This window comes from Rhinolophus sinicus, chromosome 2 (genome assembly GCF_057876585.1).
Source record: "Rhinolophus sinicus isolate RSI-liver-muscle chromosome 2, RSI-T2T, whole genome shotgun sequence".
NCBI classification, from domain to species: domain Eukaryota; kingdom Metazoa; phylum Chordata; class Mammalia; order Chiroptera; family Rhinolophidae; genus Rhinolophus; species Rhinolophus sinicus.
The window spans coordinates 30,113,002-30,132,602 of NC_142502.1; the positions used below are offsets into that span (position 1 = coordinate 30,113,002).

At 39.9% G+C, this 19,601-nt stretch overlaps 1 protein-coding gene across 1 annotated transcript in view; it reads left to right on the forward strand.

The window, feature by feature from the left end:
- Nucleotides 1-324: 324 nt before the first annotated feature.
- The window catches only part of SAMD3 (sterile alpha motif domain containing 3), a 39,816-nt gene continuing 20,539 nt past the window's right edge, over nucleotides 325-19,601 (forward strand). Inside the window, exons 1-5 of the mRNA XM_019729461.3 lie at nucleotides 325-764; nucleotides 1,441-1,630; nucleotides 4,424-4,531; nucleotides 17,595-17,780; nucleotides 18,033-18,117. Coding sequence (XP_019585020.3) covers nucleotides 686-764; nucleotides 1,441-1,630; nucleotides 4,424-4,531; nucleotides 17,595-17,780; nucleotides 18,033-18,117 — 648 coding nt within the window. The 5' untranslated portion in view covers nucleotides 325-685. The remainder of the gene's footprint in view (nucleotides 765-1,440; nucleotides 1,631-4,423; nucleotides 4,532-17,594; nucleotides 17,781-18,032; nucleotides 18,118-19,601) is intronic.

Below are 19,601 nucleotides of genomic sequence, written 5' to 3' on the forward strand. Positions count from 1 at the left end.
TAAAGTTCTAGAACTGAATGGAATATATAAGAGTATTATTGGAAGGAAGGAAAGAAACATTCAGAGACATTTGAGAAATCTGGCTCCTGCTTCCTCCTCTTGCTAACCCAAAGTAATCAGAAGCAGCAACCAGCTCTGTCTCTTGGCTGAGCAGCAGCAAGGGGTTAACCAGTCTTGGTTTACTAAGTGTCTCTGTCAGGCTTTTATCTGCTGCTTCCTCCCTTCCTCCCCTGCCCTACCCCTTTTGTAAATGTCAACCACTTCCTGATGAGCCTAGTAGTGGTGAATTTCACACCTTTCTTTTCTTTGTGAAGAAACCTGGGTGTTAATGGTACAGGATTGGGTACCACTGTACATCTCTGGCTGTCTGTTAGTAAAGCTAAGGGATGCCTGTGGACAAAAAAGTAGGGGAAGGTGGAAAAATTTGAGAAATGAGACTAGGAAATAGGTTCAAGTCGGTCTCATTTTTAAAGAGAGTATTTGTTCTAGCAACTTTTAGAGGTGTATTCACAAAATAGTAATTTTAAAGAAGCTTAGTATTGAGAGTCTAAAAGAATTTGCAAAAGGAAGGAGATGAGATGAAAGAACTGACTGGTAAAAATATAAAATAAAATAAAACAAAAATCAGAAAGAAAACTGAAGAATCTTTCTCTTCTACAGGTGTATTTTTTTACAGGATACAGCAATGGAAGCTTGGTCAGTTGATGAGGTCTGCAGTTGGTTGGTGGAGAAAAACTTAGGAGAACTAGTTCATAGGTTTCAAGGTGAGTTGTTTATACTTTTTAAAATGTTAATTGAGCTGCCTAGTTATTGAGTGTCCTTTGTTATTGACAATTGCTTTTGGTGCCTGATGCCTGTGAGTGTGGATATGGAGCTGCTGCAGTGGGGAACTTGCATTTCTTGACCGACTGGCAGAGTCTGCATTTGGCCTAGTATACACAGGAGAATATATTTCAAAAAGAACTCAAATAAAATAAAGTCTTAAGAGTTACTTAAAATACATATTTCTTATCATTTGATACTACTTTTGTCCTTAAATAATGAAGCATGTGTCTTGTGCAGTGCTGGATTTCCAAGTAGTGAGTATTGCCTGGGAGGTGTTGTTAAGAATAATTTCTTGAGAAGATTTTTTTCCGTATAAAAAATGATGCCAATAAGAAAGAATCTGAAGAGGGGGGAGATGGAAGTAATGTGGAAGTAATAAGATTTTATTGTGACTCCATATTCTACTTTTTTTCTTTGGAGCAGATATTGATTTGGAACTAGGCAATATCAGTGTTCTACCTTTGTCAAAAATACAAATAATTATATAACATCAGAGGATAAGTTTAGATGGTCCTTGTAACACCAGAAATGTTTTTTTCTTGCTCAGAGGGCTGTGTTTTACAATGCTTTAGCCAGACAGGCACGTAGAGACTCTTTTTTCTTTCATTTTCCCAGAGGAAGAAGTAAGTGGGGCCGCCCTTCTAGCACTTAATGATCGGATGGTTCAGCAATTGGTGAAAAAAATTGGGCACCAGGCAGTTCTGATGGATTTAATTAAAAAATATAAGCAGAAGAGTCAAGGACTGAAGTCTCCTGGAAGCCCTCAAGAACCAGCTCTGCTCATGCAAGCAGCAGCAGCCCCAGAGTAAGTCGTTTCACGAGTGCCTTACCTGTGTTGCTGTGCTTTCCCGATCATGGCTATACCACAGCATTTGAAAACTGTGACAATTATCAGCTAGACTGTGTGTACAGTATTTCTAACATCTGCCTAAGGAACACTTCTTGCAAAGATTTATGAATTGCAATACGTATTTTTAATGGACCGCTTTGTAAACAGTGACTCCAATTGTTAGGGTAGTCCTATAAGCCCGGAGTTCCTATGTAGAAACTTCTGTAACAAGCAGTTGAAATGTACATACAACCTGAGTAGGAATGGATTCCTTCAGTTTAGGTCTTAAAAATCAGGATTTGGGAAAGGCATTTTTTGCTGCTCTTTTGCTTTTCCCTAAACTCTTATTTTATTTATGTATGTGTTTATTTGCCAAGAATTCCTTATAGTAACTAATTTGTATTCTCCTCTAGAGGCCTTCATATTATAATTTGCTGCAGGTCTTCACAGTATCATTTGCTAAAGACTCTTGATGCAATGGGTTTTCTAATTTCTCAAGAGTATTCTCAGAATTCTGAATGCTATGATAGAATCCCACGAAAGTCATGTAGAAAATTTGTGGTCGCTTTGAGGTTTAGGGATGTTTTCATTTGTTTGTTTTTCACCACTGACATTTGCAATGATAACAGGAATTATAAAATTTCAATATTCACTTTACATATCTATGCCCCAGGATCAGTCCAGGCATTCTGATTTGGTTATTCCATATTCTAGACTTTTGCAATTTTTCTAAGGTTAAATAATTACTGCAGAATAATTGTCCATTAATTTTAAAAATAAGATTGTGAGGTTTGATGAAATCTATTCTATGTATTTTTTTTCCAGATGACGTCTCTAATAATATATATATCTCTGTCTTGCTCTCTGATAAAGAACATAATATTAGAGAAACCTGGCTTAAGTAATTTGATTTCTAGAATATTTGGATGTATGGGACTTGGAAGGGGCAGGTAGACTTGAAGGGATGGTTCATGGTTAGTCTGGAGATTATACATCCGATTTGTTTGAAGGATTTCTCCTAAACAGTGTTCTGACATACATATACAAAAGCACACTCTTCAATATGTGACTATTGGTGAAGTTCCCATTGCATGCTTTTACTCCTTTCCAGCCAAGGGAGGATATGAACCTCAACAAAGCTCAAAGTAACTTCCCAAAAGTCTTGGATGAATCGGACTTTTGAGCTGAAGTTATCTTCAGTTGAGTAGAATCTTGATATGGCCCTAAGCACAACTTAGAAGAAAAGAGACAGCCTTGTTGTCACTGCAAAGCAGTTTATAATGTTCTCTAGTACAAGAGAACTAGCTGGACTGCCAAGAAATCGGCTGCGTTCCTGGTTCTACCACTGACGTGGATTGATTATGTTAAATGTTGACATTCCTGCTGCTTCATCTGTAGTTTGTGAAAAGTAATACAGTACCTAACGCCATGTTAATTCACACTAATGTTAGGAGTATCACAATCTTTAACAAAATCTCTTCTCCTTCTCCCAGACCAAAATAGTCTCTTATTAAATATTAAGCTTCGTTAACCTGATTAAGAAAGCTCTTTTCAAATGTAGCCAAGACTTGGAGCAATGGTTGTCCAGCAATTTATGAGGGAGAGTTTTTCACTCAACCCAGTAAGTAGCTGACTCATTTTAAGGATTGTTCTGATATAAAACCACAATTACAGGTGGGCTTATTGGTTATATTTGCTTATTGTCAAATATGTTGTCACTTGACAAGTATATTGTCATGTGGGAATCATGATAACAGAAAGAGGCACGGGAATATGCTGTTTAATTAAACTCAGAAAGTGCTTACTAAAGATAGGAAACATGGTGTAGTAGAAAGAACCCTGAAGTTAGGTATCAAAACACTTGATCTCAAACCCCTGGTCTGATATTAGCTACCCATCTAATAACCTTGGAGAGTTGCTTGACTTTTCTGAGTTTCAACTGTAAATCAAAGCAGGTAGAATAAAGAATGCTTAAGACTCCTTCTAAAGAGTCTATAATGTCATTCTAGATCAAAGATTGCAGATTGGTTTCAACTTGAGTGCATATTTCATTTAATGGCTAGTGGTTGCCTGGTATGTTATTTTGAAAAGGGTTTGCAGACCTCATCTGGACAGGATATTCAGACTTAGGCAAATGATAGGAATATATAATAGGTAGGAATAGTTGCCATTGCTTTTGGTTGTTGTTCCTTTTGCAGCTGGTAGAAAAATCACTGAACAGGAAGTTGAAAAACTGAGGTCAACTCCTGGCACTGCTTCTGTGTAGCTTGTGGTGGTGAGCGAGATGCTTTCTCTTCTGGGCTTTAGCTGTATTACTTAGAAAATGGAGTGTGATTCTAATATCATGAGGTTTTTCACAGATAATAAAAGGTTCCCCCAAATGGCAGGGAGTGGAAAGGGAGCTGTTATAGAGTTAATTTCTTTTCAGTCCAATAAGACTATTAACCAATAAAGGTACATTCTATTATTACCATCATTTCATAAAGGAAAGGATTATTTTAACACCATTTAGAAATATGACTGGTTGGTGGAAATCACATTGTGAACTGGCATCAGCGTATCTCATGTAGACTGTGTTTATGAACCACTGAGTGAGATGACCCCAGAGGGTCTTTCTTTCAATTCTCTTAGTCATGACTAATGTGGGTCTTGGACGTAGACACAGATCATATGTTTCCTGTGGGTTGACCCCTACCCTCAGAGCCGCTGTGAGATCAAAGGTGCTCCTATTGAATAGCCCCTGACCCACCTCTTCTTTCTTGGTGACAGGGATGAACAGTCTTCCAGTACAGCCAACTGTGGGGAGCCGACTGCATCTTTCTATCCAACTGAAAACCTTGATAATGGACTAATTGACCAAAGAGTACTGAAACAGAGGTGAGTTGCCAACTTCTAGACACTTTAAAGGTAAGGGATAATATTTATCTCTTTTTTTATGGGATTTCATGTGTTTACATGTATTTCTAAGTGGAAACTTTTTGTTTTTCTAGAAGGAGATTTTTTTTATCAAGTGATAAAGATGTTTGGTAAAAGATGAAGGTTACATTTTCTGACCCTTGTGTTGGAAAAGTGAAGTTTTAACATTACGTTATGCATCAAGTACCTACTATTAAGGAAAAAGACAGATTTCTCTTTCGTAATCTGTCCAGAGTGATTGCCAATAGCCACAAAGATAGAATTCACTCAGTGAAAATGTCCTATAAAATATGCTTTTTGTGGAGTCTTTGTTTTTGTTCTGAATTTTGTAATTGTTGCTTTAACTTGATTATTCCTGATGGAGGCATTGCTTGGATAAACATTTCCTTATATAGTAGTCCCCCCCTTGTCCAGTTTTGCTTTCTATGGTTTCAGTTACCTTCTCTCAACTGCAGTCCAAAAATATAAAATGAAACATTCCAGAAATAAACAATTAATTAGTAAGTTTTAAATTGCACACTGTTCTGAGTAGCATGGTGAAATCTACGCCATCCTGCTCCATCCTGCCTGAGACGCGAATCGTCCTTTTGTCCAGTGTATCCATGTGGTCTACCTGTCCCTTAGTGATTTAATAGCCGTCTCAGTTATGAGATCAATTGTCACAGTATTGCAATGCTTGCGTTCAAGGAACCCTTATTTTATTGTTGTAATTGTTTTATTTTACTATTATTGTTGGTAACCTATTACTGTGCCTCATTTATAAATTTAACTTTATCATAGATATTATATAGGAAAAAACAATATATATATTGTTTATATATGGTTTGATACAGTTTAATATATATATATATATATGGTTTTATATATATATGGTTATATGGATATATATATATGTATGTATATATGTGGTTTTTCGATACCATCCGTGGTTTCAGACACCCACTGGGGGTCTTGGAATGTATCCTCTGCAGATAAGGGGGACTACTGTTTTCCTACACTGGATTTAAATTGTGTAATATTTCAATATGGACTACATTGGAACAAAGGAAAACTAGAGACCTACAGATCTAGCCCCAGGAATGTGGTGTTCCGACAGTCCTAAGGGCGATTATAGGTAAGATGTGGCAGGCAGCCTATTCAGCATTTCCCGGCCTCCTGCCTGCGTGGTTCACATATCACTCAAGCTACATATTGTTTTCAGCCATTGCTGAGCAAAGGCTTTTCCTTAAATGTACTGCCATTGAAAGGAGAGATGCCAGGAGAATAATCAGGTACCAGGTAAGCCAGGGTATAATTCTTTGGGTTTTCACAAACCCTTTGCATTCTTCTCTCATTTAGTCCACACAGCAGTCCTGAAGGCGGGCATTATTCTCTCTTTTTCGGAAATGAGTAAAACTGAGACTTAATGAGATCAAGGGGCCTCATTTTTACCGAGTCATTCTCACCTCGACAGAGGATCCACCACCATCAGGGTAGGAGCTCAACGGACTAAGGACATCTGCCTCAGACCCCTACCACCAGGCTCCAGCACCCCACAAGTTTAGGGAATAGCTGTATCTTTGATCAGGAGTTCTTGCAAAACAGGCTTCAGCTCTGGGCTGTTTTCTCTGTTCCCTTTCCTCTCTAGCACCTTCAACCTTGCACTCCCACCCCTGGTCACAAGGGCCCCAGGTCCTTAAGCTCTCCCAGTTTTAGGGCCCATCTTCCTCCATGCTATTGGCTCCTGTTTGGGATGGGGAACCAAAAGGTGGAAGGCAATGAATGCCCTAGGAGAGATCATTCCCGGTGGTCTCTCTGGTCTGAACTTTGGTTCAGAAAGTGTAAATACACTTTCTGGTGGCTTCATGCCCCTCCTTTCTGCTCATGGGTGCTTAGAGACTCTGAGTTACTTTCCTTTAGTGTGGTTACAGGTGCATGGAGTAAATCATGAGTTCTCAACTGTCCCTTCCACCACAAAGCTTCCAAAAGTAGCCAGTCCCTTCTGTGTAAGTGTTCAGGTGTGGCTAGACACAGGATGAATGATGATGAGTCCCAGTGGTCTGGCTTTAGTACCACTGTGAATCAGCATTCTCATCTGAAAAATGGGAATAATAGCAATGATACTTTCCTCATGGGGCTCTTGTGAGCATTAACAATAGGTAACACCTGCCGACTGCAGCTTAAATGAAGCAAACAGAACGCACCCAGTGTACCACCATCTATACAGCACTGCTCCAGGTAGTATTTCCTCTTTCCTTAGGCCTTTTTTCCTCTCCCTACTTGCTGCCAGTGGGAGGTGAGGGTGAAAGGTTCTATTCATGTAGGATCTTTCTCTTTGCTAAGCTCTCTGATTGGTATTCCATCCTTATCATTGTCCTGAGATTCTGACAGGGCAGGATTCTTAGTCCGGATTTTCCACCTGGCTCGTTAAAGGCGCAGCCCTGTGTTTCATAGTATTTCTCACTCTTCATAGCACCTGGCAAGAGGGAGACAAAAATGGGACTGGCTTAGAAACAGAGAGAAATTTGAGGGTTGGGAAGCCAGAGCCAATGCTGCCATATCTTTCTCTTTAATCATAAAGTCTCCCCTAATCTATTTGACCGCCTACCACCCATCTCCTCCCACAAGCATTTCAGCATTAAACATGCCCAGGAATGAACTCATGTTCCCTGCCTCATATATGTTCGGGTGTAGGAACCACAAGTCCACTCTAATTTAAGGGGAATTTATTGTAAGAAAAGCGTTTCATAACATCCAAGGGCAAAACCTGGAAGAACTGGTGCTGGAAAGCTAGGGGTGGAGCTGTCCTTCCTCTCGTGGAGTCATGTGACAGCCACATCAGTCTGCTCTGCGTCCTTCATCGGCCTCATTCCCTTGCTTCTCCCTCTGAGGATGGATGTGTCCTACTCCTCAGGGCTGCTCTGCATTCCTCAGACTGACTGGCATATGCCTCCCTTGTCATAACACTGACTCCAAAGGAAATTCTCCCTGAAAACAGCTCAGGTCGTTCCAGCCAACTGACTCAGTCTTTCAGTGTTGCTTAGTTCAGTATCTGGGGAGGGGAACTAATGGGCCCATCATGGATCAGGCGCCCCTTCTGCGCAATCAGCGGCATGGGGCCAGGGGCAGAAAATGACACAGCAGCGGTACCCATTTTAAATATTTTCCCTCTGTTCCAGCCCTTTATCCTGAGCCGTGGTTGTGGGGGTCAGAAGATTTTCTCTCTTCCAGTGTCCTTGCTCAGACAGTGGTTCCCCTATCGAGCCATGTGAGCTGAAATCATGGCAGCCAACCATGATCGCTTCCTCCTGACCTCCTACCTAGGGTACTATTCATTTGACAGGTGTTGATTAAGGGTATTTTGCATGGTGTTTGTGTCAGGCTGTGTTCCCATCCTTTACCGACCGTACTTGCTCATCCTTGAAGATTTTGCTCAAAATCCCTTTTTCAGTAGCTCCTCCATTGATATTCCAGGCCAGGCAAGGACCCCTGTCTTCTCAGTGTAGTATCTTTGCTTTACTTGTAAAACTAGATAATAAAATTGATGACTTTAAAGTGTGCAGCCCTCATTAGTTTGCACCTCAGGGCAAAGACCATGCCTTTTTTGTGATTATAAACATAGCATTTGGCATAGTTCCTGGCACACAAAAACGAAATAGGAGCTTTGAAAATTGAACTGAGAATGTGTGATCCAGTAAAAAATTGAATATATTTTCACAGGACAGGATAAATATTTTAATAGCATCGGTTTTGTTTTTTGTTTTTTGTTTTTTTTAGACCTTTTGATACAATTCATACTAAATATGCAATTTTTTTCTTTTTTTAGCACAGAGTTAAACTCCAGGAGTTTTTAAGTTACTCACACGTATAGACTAGAAAGCTGATGGTGTTTGGTTACAGGGCTCTCGTGAAGCCAGTTGCTTTCCAGAGGTAGGAAGGGATGGTGGAACAAGAGCTGGCGTTGGGGTCTTACACACCTGGATTGGGATCCTGACTCCTCTACTTGTCTGTCAGGTCATCCGTGTACAACATGGGATAGGAACACTCACCTGCATACGTAGGTCCAAATGAGATAACACTAAAGTACCTGGCAGCTGTTACCATGCCATACAAGATGGCAGTCATTATTCTTGTGATACTTTTTCCTATGTTCCCTGAAATGAATATGTGTTTTCCATCCCAATTACTTGCAGACAAAAGGAAAAAGAAGGCTCTAGAGGCAAAATGTTCACTTGACTTTGGCTCTTGAAAAATTTCTCGTAGAGCTGTGTGTGTGTCCCAATGGATGAATTTCGTGTCCCGAGGAAACACCAGGGTTGCCGTGACACAATGCAGTTTTTGTTTTTGTTTTTGTTTTGGTGATAGGTGATACCGTGCTGTTTACTGAATTGCTTAAATGCACTTTCTTGATGGAAGAATGATAATGTACCATACTCAACTTGCATTGGTAATCCTTTGGAAAGATGGGTTGTTTTGTTTGTTTGTTTTTTGTTTTGTTTTTTGCAATGTTATTCTTTGTTTTTCATCTACATTATTTGAAACTTTTCACTTCCCTTTTACTACCTAATAAGGCATGAAATCACATAAACAGGTAGAGGTTTCCTAAATGTTACTTTATAAACACTTTGCTTGAATTTTAAATAGATGTGTGCAGATGTTTTGCTTCTGCCTTTGGGCATAATTATAAATTAGTTATGGTTTCATGCATATTTAAAAATTATTTTAAGGATGATTTTTCTTCTTGGTCTGGCTACTGCTGTGGAATGTTACAGAATGATCTTACCATCTTGCCTTGCTCAGGAAGGCAAATGTCAATAGGCCAGCACTCGCTGTATTGTTTATAGGCACTATCGCACACACAGCACAACTGAGGAGCACCAGTTCTGTGTGCACCTTATCCAGCACATAGTAAACAGAAGGCGTGATGAAGTGCGTGAGCCTAGTTACAGGTCCCTTAGTACAAGTTTCAGTGAAATGTGTGATTACTGTTCTCACTTCCTATACATTTGTGTCTTCTATAGGCCCAAAGCTCAGGGGTTGTCAGGGACAAGTCTGAGTCACCTTTGCAGGGCCTGGCACAGAGTAGGTGATCAACAGATTTTTATTACATGAAGGAATAGATGCATGAATCATTTTCTGTGGACTCATCTTCATTGAAGCAAATATTTGTGACCATGTTAGAGAATGAAAGAGCCTTGGGTGGGCCGTTAGCCTTGAGTAGGACATTCTGATGAGATGAAATATCTTGAGACCCAACTCCTCAACATGGCATTTCTATTGCAGCTGTATAAGGCAGATGGGGTAAGAGATGTAGAGGTATTATAACGTTGACCTTAAAAATAAAAGTCAGTTATTTTACCAGCAAAAATGGGTTTATTTGGGAACAGCAAATAATTGTAATTTGGGACAGCAAACTATAGCAAAAAGCATAGGCAAGTCCAGCAAATAAATGATAGCAACATTATTTTACGGAGACAAAAGAGAAAATTGACAGGGGTTGTTTTGAATGAAAGTCCATTGGAGTAAAACGAGAGTTTGAGGAGATGATGGTTTCTCATTGGCTGAATTGCTGGAATAGTCCATTTCTTGTAGGAGATGCAATGTATATCTTTTCTAGTTGGAACCTATAATTGATGATTCTTTCCTGTTGAGGATTCTCCTGTTGGGATCTGAAATTCACAGTTCGTCCTATAATTGACATCAAGTAGTACTTTGTGAGAGGCCTCCTTCTGGAACCCCAACTCTATTTCAGAGAGATTTCCCTTTATTAATTTTCACAAAAACAAGACACCAACTCTGCTAATGGCCAGGGTTGGTAAATCTGGAGAAGCCGAATAAGCAAGTAATTAAGAGTTTAGTTTTAAATCCTAGTTCTCCTATTTACCAGATGAATAATCTTGGGCAAGTTGTAGGACCTCCATGGATCTCAATTTCTCATCTGTGAAATAAATAGAATGAGTTAATGTGTGAAAAATACTTAGGGCCTGACACATAGTAGGAGCTCATAAACCATAGCTGTTTTATTATTAGACCAGTCGCCAAGGCACAGGGTCCAGAGACATTAACAAAATTCTGATGTCAGCTCTAACGTGTGGCCCTAAATGGAAGCAGCAGGGTTTGCACCAGGAAGTAGAGATAACAGCAGTGTCTAGAGTCCGTCCCAGGGCTCGGGGTCCCGGCAAGAAGAGGATCTGCTTTAGTCCTCTCAGGTCTGCAACATCAGGTCAATTGTTGCCATGGGAAAAAAGCAGAAACAAGTCTTGTGAATGAGTATGTACCGTGAGGGAAGGAGAGGGGATGTCAAAAACCTGAACTGAGAAACCCCGTTACCACTGACAACACAAGGGATAAATTGCACATTTCGATGCTGAATCCCAGCTCAGTGCAACGGCATGGATTTTTCAGAGCAAAATGAAGGCTCCCACCATCTCCCAACACATGGGTCTATAAGACACCCATACCTAAGGGTTCTGTGTTTTGGAAGTGTGATATTCTAATTCCAATCCTTAATGGGAGACTCCCAGTCTACATATGAGTAAAGCCCATGATGAGTCCTACAGCAAGAAAACCCATTTCACGTTGACCCAGAACTCTTTCTTTGTGTAACATCTATTAACATTATAGCAAACACCTTAGGGAATAATGACTTGAAGATGTCCTACCTAAGTCAGGATTCATTCATTCACTCAATATGCAAGTTTTTACTGAGTGCTTTCTCTGTGCCAGGCATGTTGTACGCACTGAGGATAGAGAAGTGAGCAAAGCAAACCAGCACGCCTTTCATCTCACAGAGCTCACAATCTAAAGGGGAAGAAAAAAATTATACATAGTGTGTTTAAGTGCTGTGAAGACCAACAGCACAAAATGAAAAAGGAGGGGGGAGAGAAGTGGTGTGTACATGTGCATGTATGTATTAGTGCCCAGGAGGAGTCCATGACAGATGGGGTGTCAGGGGAGCCCTGTGACTCTGACTAGTTGATGTTTGAGCAGAGCGACAAATGAAGTGAGAAACATTGGCTCACTCAGCTAGAACTGGAATTTCTTTCAGTGGAGGATGTCTGTGGACCCAGCCAAGCAGGAGTTGCAGAATCAGGGGAAATTAGGCTGACATGACTGATAAATAAGTCCCTGACTCCTGCCCATTCCCGTTACATTTAATATAAAGTCTTTACAGAGATCCAAAGTAGCTTGATTTCTAGTCTGTTTTTCCTTTTTGTTCAGTGTAAAAGTTACTGAATATGCACCATGAGGTTGGTATTATTTAGACAGTGGTGGGGTGGGGGTGGGGTGGAGCAATTTAGTCTTTGCCGGGGGGAACTCAGAGTCTCATAGACGAGACAGATACATAAGCTAATAACTGCAATATTGAGAAAGATGCAGAAATAGAAGTGCAGAGGGTACAGAAATAGCATAGAAGGCTTCCAGGGAAGTGAGTTTGGAGACGGCTTCTGGAGGAAAGCTTCACAAAAACTAAGGGAGGATTTTGAAAGGTGATTAGAAATTCACTGAAGGAAAATGGGGCAGGAGAGCACAAGGGCATCACAGCAAAGCAAACAGCAAGTGCAAATGTACAAACACCTGAAACAGCACGGAGGATTCTGTTTCGAGTAAATATTTTTGGAATGTGTGAGATAGAGGCAGAGACAATGGAGTCGCTGGAAATGGTGTCAGATGTGTTAGAGAGGTAAAGAGGCTTTATGCTCTGCCAGTGAGCTTCTTAACCCTGACTGTACATTCGTCACCTAGGGGCTTTAAATGAAAGCTATCAGTGCTTTAGACCCGTGCTTGTCAAACTCTAATGTACCTTAAAAAATCCCCCAGGAGTCTTGTTAAAATGGAGATTCTGATTTAGTAGCTCAGGGATGGGGCCTGACAGTCAGCATTTCTAAGACGCCCCCAAGCAATGCCAATGCTTTTTTGGACTATCCTTTGAGTAGCATGGCACTAGACCAATAAGAATTTCTGGGGGTGTACAATAGACTGAATCACTTATGTCACTTAATGTATGGGTTAAGCATTACTAGGAAATCATAAGATTATTATGCCTATAACAATTGGAAAAAGAGTACGTTTTGCATGAAGAATTACAAAAGGCAAAGCCTCTAGCACGGTCAAGTATTGAATATAAAGTTTCCGCTTTCTCACACACTTGGTCTTTAACCTATTGGACTTTCAGATTTGAAGTGAATTTTCTACATTGGGTCCTCTCTAATCCCAGCTATGTATCGGGACGTGAAAAGTTATTCGAAATTCACTGATAGACAGGGAAGTCTCTAGAAATGGGGTCTTGGATATTTGGGCTGCAAATGGCTCATACATGAGGTACAGAGACCAGGTTACATAAGCCCAAAGATGGCTCACCTCCTTTGTAAACTCCAGTCACAGGAGCAAAGACACACAGACAACCAGTGAGCGGTCCTCCAGAATAAACTGCTTCAAAAGACAACAGTTGAAGTCATAGTCCAAGGATTTTTCAAATCAGGACAACATTGACTGTGTGATCAGGACAAATATAAGAGGCCAGCAACAGCCAACTATCCATGAGTTATGTTTCTCTTCTAGCTCTTGTATGGTCTTTGTACATCTTGTTTGTCTTCTCTGGAGACAGTTTTCTTATGGATACTCCTCCAGGACCTCCATTTTATCACCATCACAGGGTTACCCAGTCCCAATAAGAGCTTCTCTATGTAGGAATCTGGGAGCTGGCAAGCTACAGAGAGATTTTACTTTTGAATAACATTGCTGACAGCTTTCTTAAGCTATCCAGACCTCAGGTAGCCAGCTCTGAGTTGGCATAATTTTCTATGGTCATTCACTTAGACTAGGAGCCATTGTCCCAAAACTTGAGTTGCTTCTCCTTCTTGTGCATGGTTACTATGTCAAGGGAGCCTGGCCTCGTGTGCTGGGACCCAGAGCTATGTCTTGAAGTAAGGAATAGCCTGGGAAGCCATTGGCCACCTCCACCTGGCCCCTCCACTAACTAAAATCAGTGTTTATGTAAAACTGGATAGAAGGTCAAGGAAGAGAAGGTTTTAGGGCTATGTAAGGGGATCAAGTGTGAGAACTTGGAATTTTAAAAAATGGCCTATTACCCTATTTTTTCCCAATCTCTTTTCTCCTTATTTTTCTGATTGTATTATTTCTCTGGTTCTGCTTTCAAGTTCACTACGTTTTTCTAATCTCTATCCTGCTGTTAATCCTATCGAGCACATTTTTTTACATTTTAAATTTTGTAATTTTCTAAAATTTCTTTTGGATTCTTTTTAATAATTTCTATTTCTCAGCTAAAATTTCCTAGTACTTCGATCAGTCTAACATATTTTCTTTTAAGTCACTGAACATTGTCACAATAGCTGCTTTAAAATCCTTGCCAACGTCTGGATCATCTCAGCCTCACACTCTGTTAATTGCTTTAACTTTTGCGAATGGGTCACACATTTCTGTCCTTTTTAAAAAAATACATTACATAATTTTGGATTGTATATTGGACATCATAAATGTTACAATGTGGAAACTCTTGATTCTTTCTTATTCACCCAGGAATGTTAATTGTTAGTTATTTTGTGTTAACAAGCAACAAAATGGGTTGTAATCAAACTGAAAACTTTGTCTCCTGGGCTTTAGCTCAAATCTAAGTTTAGTTTTTTTATCCTTAGTAGGGTTATGCACATATGTGGTACAGGGTCAGGCAGAGATTTGGGCAGTTTATACACAGAATTTGTAGTTCCCCTTCATTCTCTTCATTCTGAGATTCTCCACTCCTTTTCGAGAGATGTCATTCCCCAAATTCTGTAGTCTGTAAAGCCTGCAGGTTTTCTATTACAGTTTTATTTAGCCGCACTGCCTGAGGCTTGCCTTCAGGCTAAAAGTTATAAAAAGGGAAACTTACTCCATATCTTCCTTTTCTTCTGAGCGAAGATTCCTCTTCAAAATCTGCCTGCTTTTTCCATTCTCACGTGTTTTCAGTTTTAAAAAAACATATTTTGTCCAATGCTTATGGTTATTATTTATGGGTTCGTTGGCCCAGTGTGAGCTAATTAGTTCGTTCTAGAAACAGAACTCTTATTAGACTATTGAAATCGTCTACATTTAAGTGGTAAATGCCTGGGTTAGGGTAGTACCGTGAACCATGGGGAGAAACTGGCAAATATGAGATAAGATGTAGAGAAATTTTAATGATACCTAGAAGTGAGGAATTAAGATAAAAAGGACATCACAGTAGTAAGCTTGAGTTGCTAAGAAAAGATGTATAGTAAAGGAAACACAGAAATTGGTATGGTAGCTTAGCCAGCTTGGGCTGCCATAACAAAATACCACAGACTGAGTGGCTTAAACAACAGAAATTTATTTCTCACAGTTCTGGAAACTGGAAAGTTCAAGATCAAGATACCAGCCAATTCAGTTTCTTGTGAGATGTTCTTCACGGCTTGCAGATGGTCACCTGTGCTGTGAATTCACACTGCAAAGAGAGTGAGCTCTCTGATGTCTCTTCCCGTAACCCTGATTATTTCTGTAAAGTCCCTTTCTTCTGATACAGCCATATTAGGGATTCAGGCTTTAACATATGAATTTGGTGTGCTGGGAGGAGGTGAAGAGACACAATTCAGTCTATAGCAAGTAGAAAACTGGTTTAAAATATAAAAGATAATGAATTATTTCAGATGTGTTGTGTATAAGATGAACAGTGTACACGTTGTTAGAGATCTGGGGTGGAGCATTGAGATTATTGATGATAGATTTGTAATTCTTCATCATAGAGCCCTGAAGTGCGAACAGAAATATGATGTCTTCTTCATTTGCCCGTGTCTTCTGCTCTTTGCACTTACTTTAGGCTGACTTCTATTGGTGTTCTGCCCAACTCTATATAATAAAGATAGTGTGAATAATCTTAACCTCACAGTAAATATGTTTTTAACCCGATGCAAGCATCATTTTACGGATAGGAAATAATTGTGCCTGCAGTTACCTGCTTCCAAATTAGAGTTGTATTTTCAATTTCTGATGAATCCCTTTTCTTGTTTAATACTAGTTTTGACTTGTATTCGTTGACATAGCTTGTATTCTAGACACTTCCAGAATACCTTATTAAATTGTTTTACTGTAAACGAAAGGAAAATGTGATGCCTATGATTTTGCCTAATGAATCTATTAAGAGTAAGATAAAATATCTGGCTTTGAAAGAGTCTGTACGTGTCTAAGCTACATTCTGGCATTAAACAATACCATGCTATATAGTCCCTACACTGATGTTGAAGAGAAGAGACATATGAAAAATATATGTAGAACAATAAAGTAAGAATTATACCAAACCCTATTTTATAGCCTTGGAATACTGAAGTTCTCTACTGATGTGATACTAAATAAGACATAGCAACCTCAGAATCCTAAAGGGGTCCTAAGCTAACTTCACTACTTGAAACCCCTGGGCTAAAACGTTGTACTATAACCAACCTTAACACCATCACTGTTATATCACCTTTCAAAAAACCCTGGGAAGGCCCAAAATATGGCAAACAAAGCTTGTCATTACTTTACACCCTTGGTCTGAACAGGTAAGGGAGAGATCATGGGGAAAAGAAACAAACTACATAACAGAATGGGGATTGTAAAAATAGGGATTGTAGTAGAGTAATTGCTACATAGTGGACCCCAATAAATAGCGACTGAATGAATGAAGGAAATGAGAGAGAAACACTGGAAAATAGTTTAGGCTGAAACACAGATTTCCAATTGTCTGTTCCTGTATTAAATCAAGTGTTACCGGTGTGCTTAGTTTAGCTAGAGCATATTTTCACCACTGATATAGTGACTATCAAAGGGGAAAAAGAGAGAGCTTATCATAAAAAGAGAGGAGACTGCTTTCTCTTTTCTTTATTCCCTATGTTTTATTGCACTTCATGCATTCTTATAAGATATGACCTAAAATTCTAAAGGAATCTGACTTTTTTAAACGCATCTGCATTTTGTTGGAACTACTAAAGATTGCATGGTTGTGCCAGAAAATTAACCAACTTAGGCTAATTTAGGAAATCTTTCTGTTTTTTCTCTTTTCCTTTGTTTTTACTCCTTCACTTTCATTCCAATCAGTCCTATCAGCGAAGTACATGGAAAGCTACCTAGTGCCTCTGGGTAACGGTTGCTTGGAAATTTCACTATAGATTCTTCTTTTCACACACTTAATGATCAGTCACTAACTTTAAGGTTTTAAAGTGGTTCTGAGACTTAATTTTGTAAACAGCCTTATTGAGGTATAATTTACACAACATAAAATTCATCCATTTAAAGTGTGCAGCTCAGTTAATTTTAGCAAATTTATATGTTTGTTCCCCCATGGTCGCAGCCCATTCTGGAATACTTTCGTCTCCCTGAAAAATATCCTTGCGCCCTTTTGCAGTCAGTCTTCTTCCCCCCACCCCCAGCCCCAGCCAACTGTTGATCTGCTTTCTGTAGTTACAGTTTTGTGTAGCGTTTGGTAGAAACTTTTTTTGGATGAAATCAGAGTATCGGATACGTATTTTAATTTAGAAACTTAATTTGCCTATTAAAATAGCCAAGACCAACTAAAGGAAGTGAATCTTGTATTTCACTATTAAACAGCAGCAGAAGAATAAACAGCAGTTAGAAGAATTGTCTTAATCGGGTGCTAAGACTTTATTGGATGCCTCTTTGGCTTTGCAGAATTGCAGCTCACTCTCTTTTTGCTTGAGATCTTGTTCGGTGTTGAGCTATATATCACATATTATTCTTTCGAGATATACGGATTAATATTCTTTTCAACTTCAGACTTTATTCTAAAGTCTATATTATTATGACATCCCCCCCGCCCAGAACTACAAGTATTTATGTGTGTGCAAGGGGAAAGAAAACAGAAATTTCTAATAAGCCTTCAAACATTTGCTGATAGATGAATGGAGGAACATGGATTGATGACTTCCATATATTTAGGTATCCAGTCTTTATATCATAAGTTCTCAGGATGTAGAAAATTAGTAAGTTGCGTATGTTTGCAATAGCATTTCACTCGGTGTGTGTTTTTATTTAACAGAAGGAACGTGAAACATGTTCTAGCAAGGAATAAAGCATTGCAATGGACTAAGTCCTATGTTTTGCCAGAGTTTCCCTATGATGTCAAAAGCATGTTAGCCGAACAGAAGTGTCCTGATCACAGCATGAGGATAAGGATCATTGAGTTTCTCCAGGCTGATATGACAAAGTATTTGGAAGGCTCGCTGTGAGTAATAACAGGGCAGACTTGTTGCTTTGGGAGAGGGTCTGCTTGCAGAGTAAAGGAGAATTCATTTGGAACCAACACTGTTCAGATTTTGGATGACACATGGATAAGAAGTCCAACGTTGTCCAGTATTTGAGTGTGTACATTATTATATAGAAAGATTTGAAGCAAAGTAAGCAGTTTAGACTCACCTTAAAGGAAGGAATGCGGACTGCTTGAAGTGAAAACTGTCCTCCTTGTTGCACCGAACAGGTATCCCACCACCCAGCAGTATAATGATGTGGTGAACGCCCTCCTGCAGGCCCACCCTTTCCTGGATGAGGACGGCTGTGGCTTTGTAAGTGACCACATGGTGCCACCATTAGTCTCAGCCCATCTTAAAATAATTGCTTTGCGTTGTCCAATAATTTTATGCCTTACCCCACTTTTCTCAGTCTCTCCCACTCTCTGATATCTTCTTTGTCTCTCTTTGTGTTGCTTTCTCTCTCTCTCTCTCTCTCTCTCTCTCTCTCTCTCTCTCTCTCTCTCTCTTTAATAGACTTTGTTTTGGAGCAGTTTTCAGTTCACGGAAAAATTGAGAAGATGGTACAGACATTTCTCCACATGTAGCCCCTGCACCCACACATGCACAGCTTTCCCCATTATCAACAGCCCCTCACACCAGAGACGTGCATTTTTCTTTCTGTCTAGGACCGTCTCTCTGCCCTGTTTTGTGTTTCCTGATATTTACTTTTTGGGCAAGTCTAGTCTAGATGCTGTGTAAGAATGGTCCACTTTCTGGGTTTGTCTGTGTGTTTCCTCATGATTATATTTGGGTTTAAAATGTTGGGCAAAGCTCTGCTGGCGATGCTGTGGACTGCTTCATGTATCAGATCAGGAGGCCCATAACTTCAGGGCCGGTTTTTATTTCAGAGCGATTGGTGGAGAGCCATATCCATGTAGATCTTCCCATATCCCCTCCCACTGGAAAACTGTGGAGTAGGGGGATGATGGTTCAATGACACAAATATTTTCTACTGAGGCATCTGGTGCCAGGCGTGTAGCACCTCGTTGATTGACTGTCCATGTGGACGATCACATCTGATTTGTCTTTATTCTGTTCCCATCAGACAATTAATAAGGAGAGAAGGGAGAGGCTGGGTGGAAGAAATTGGCAATTTAAGAATGTCCTCGCAGTTGATGGCCATAATGCTTCCCACTACGTCAGCAAGTTTAGAAGACCTTCAGAGCTGTAGGAAACATGAGGGGAAAAAAAATACATTTGCACAAGTTCACATTTCAGAACTAAGGGGAAAAAAAGCCATCCATTATTTCTGTGCTGTTGTAAAACAGTGATGGTGGAGTGCAGGCCCACAGCCTGTGGGAGGTAATGAAGCATCCCTGACTCACACACCCCCAGGTGCTTAATCAGAGATGAAGCTGCCGCCAACCTTAACCCACGACATACTTCACCAGGGCTGTGGAAGTTTTTATGGATAGTACTTTAGTTACAAATACTTTCCACAAGTAGCTACTTATTTGAGTCTCCTAACATCCAGTGCAGTCGACAGGACTGATCTTAAATTGCTTTATTTTATAGTTGAAGAAACTAAGGCTGAGGCATTACTTGTTGAAGATTTCTTGGCTACTATGTACTAGAGCTAGACCCCAATTTAGGTCCCAGTGCTTTCTGAAGGGCAGGGAATAATTTCATTGGGACTTAAGCCAGGGGACCGGGAATGGCAAGACCTAAGTGCCACATACTGGACTAATGTAATCTTAGTAGCATTTTTATTTGCCTATGAAGCAATCGCACTCAGAAAACATGTCCAAAGTCACCCG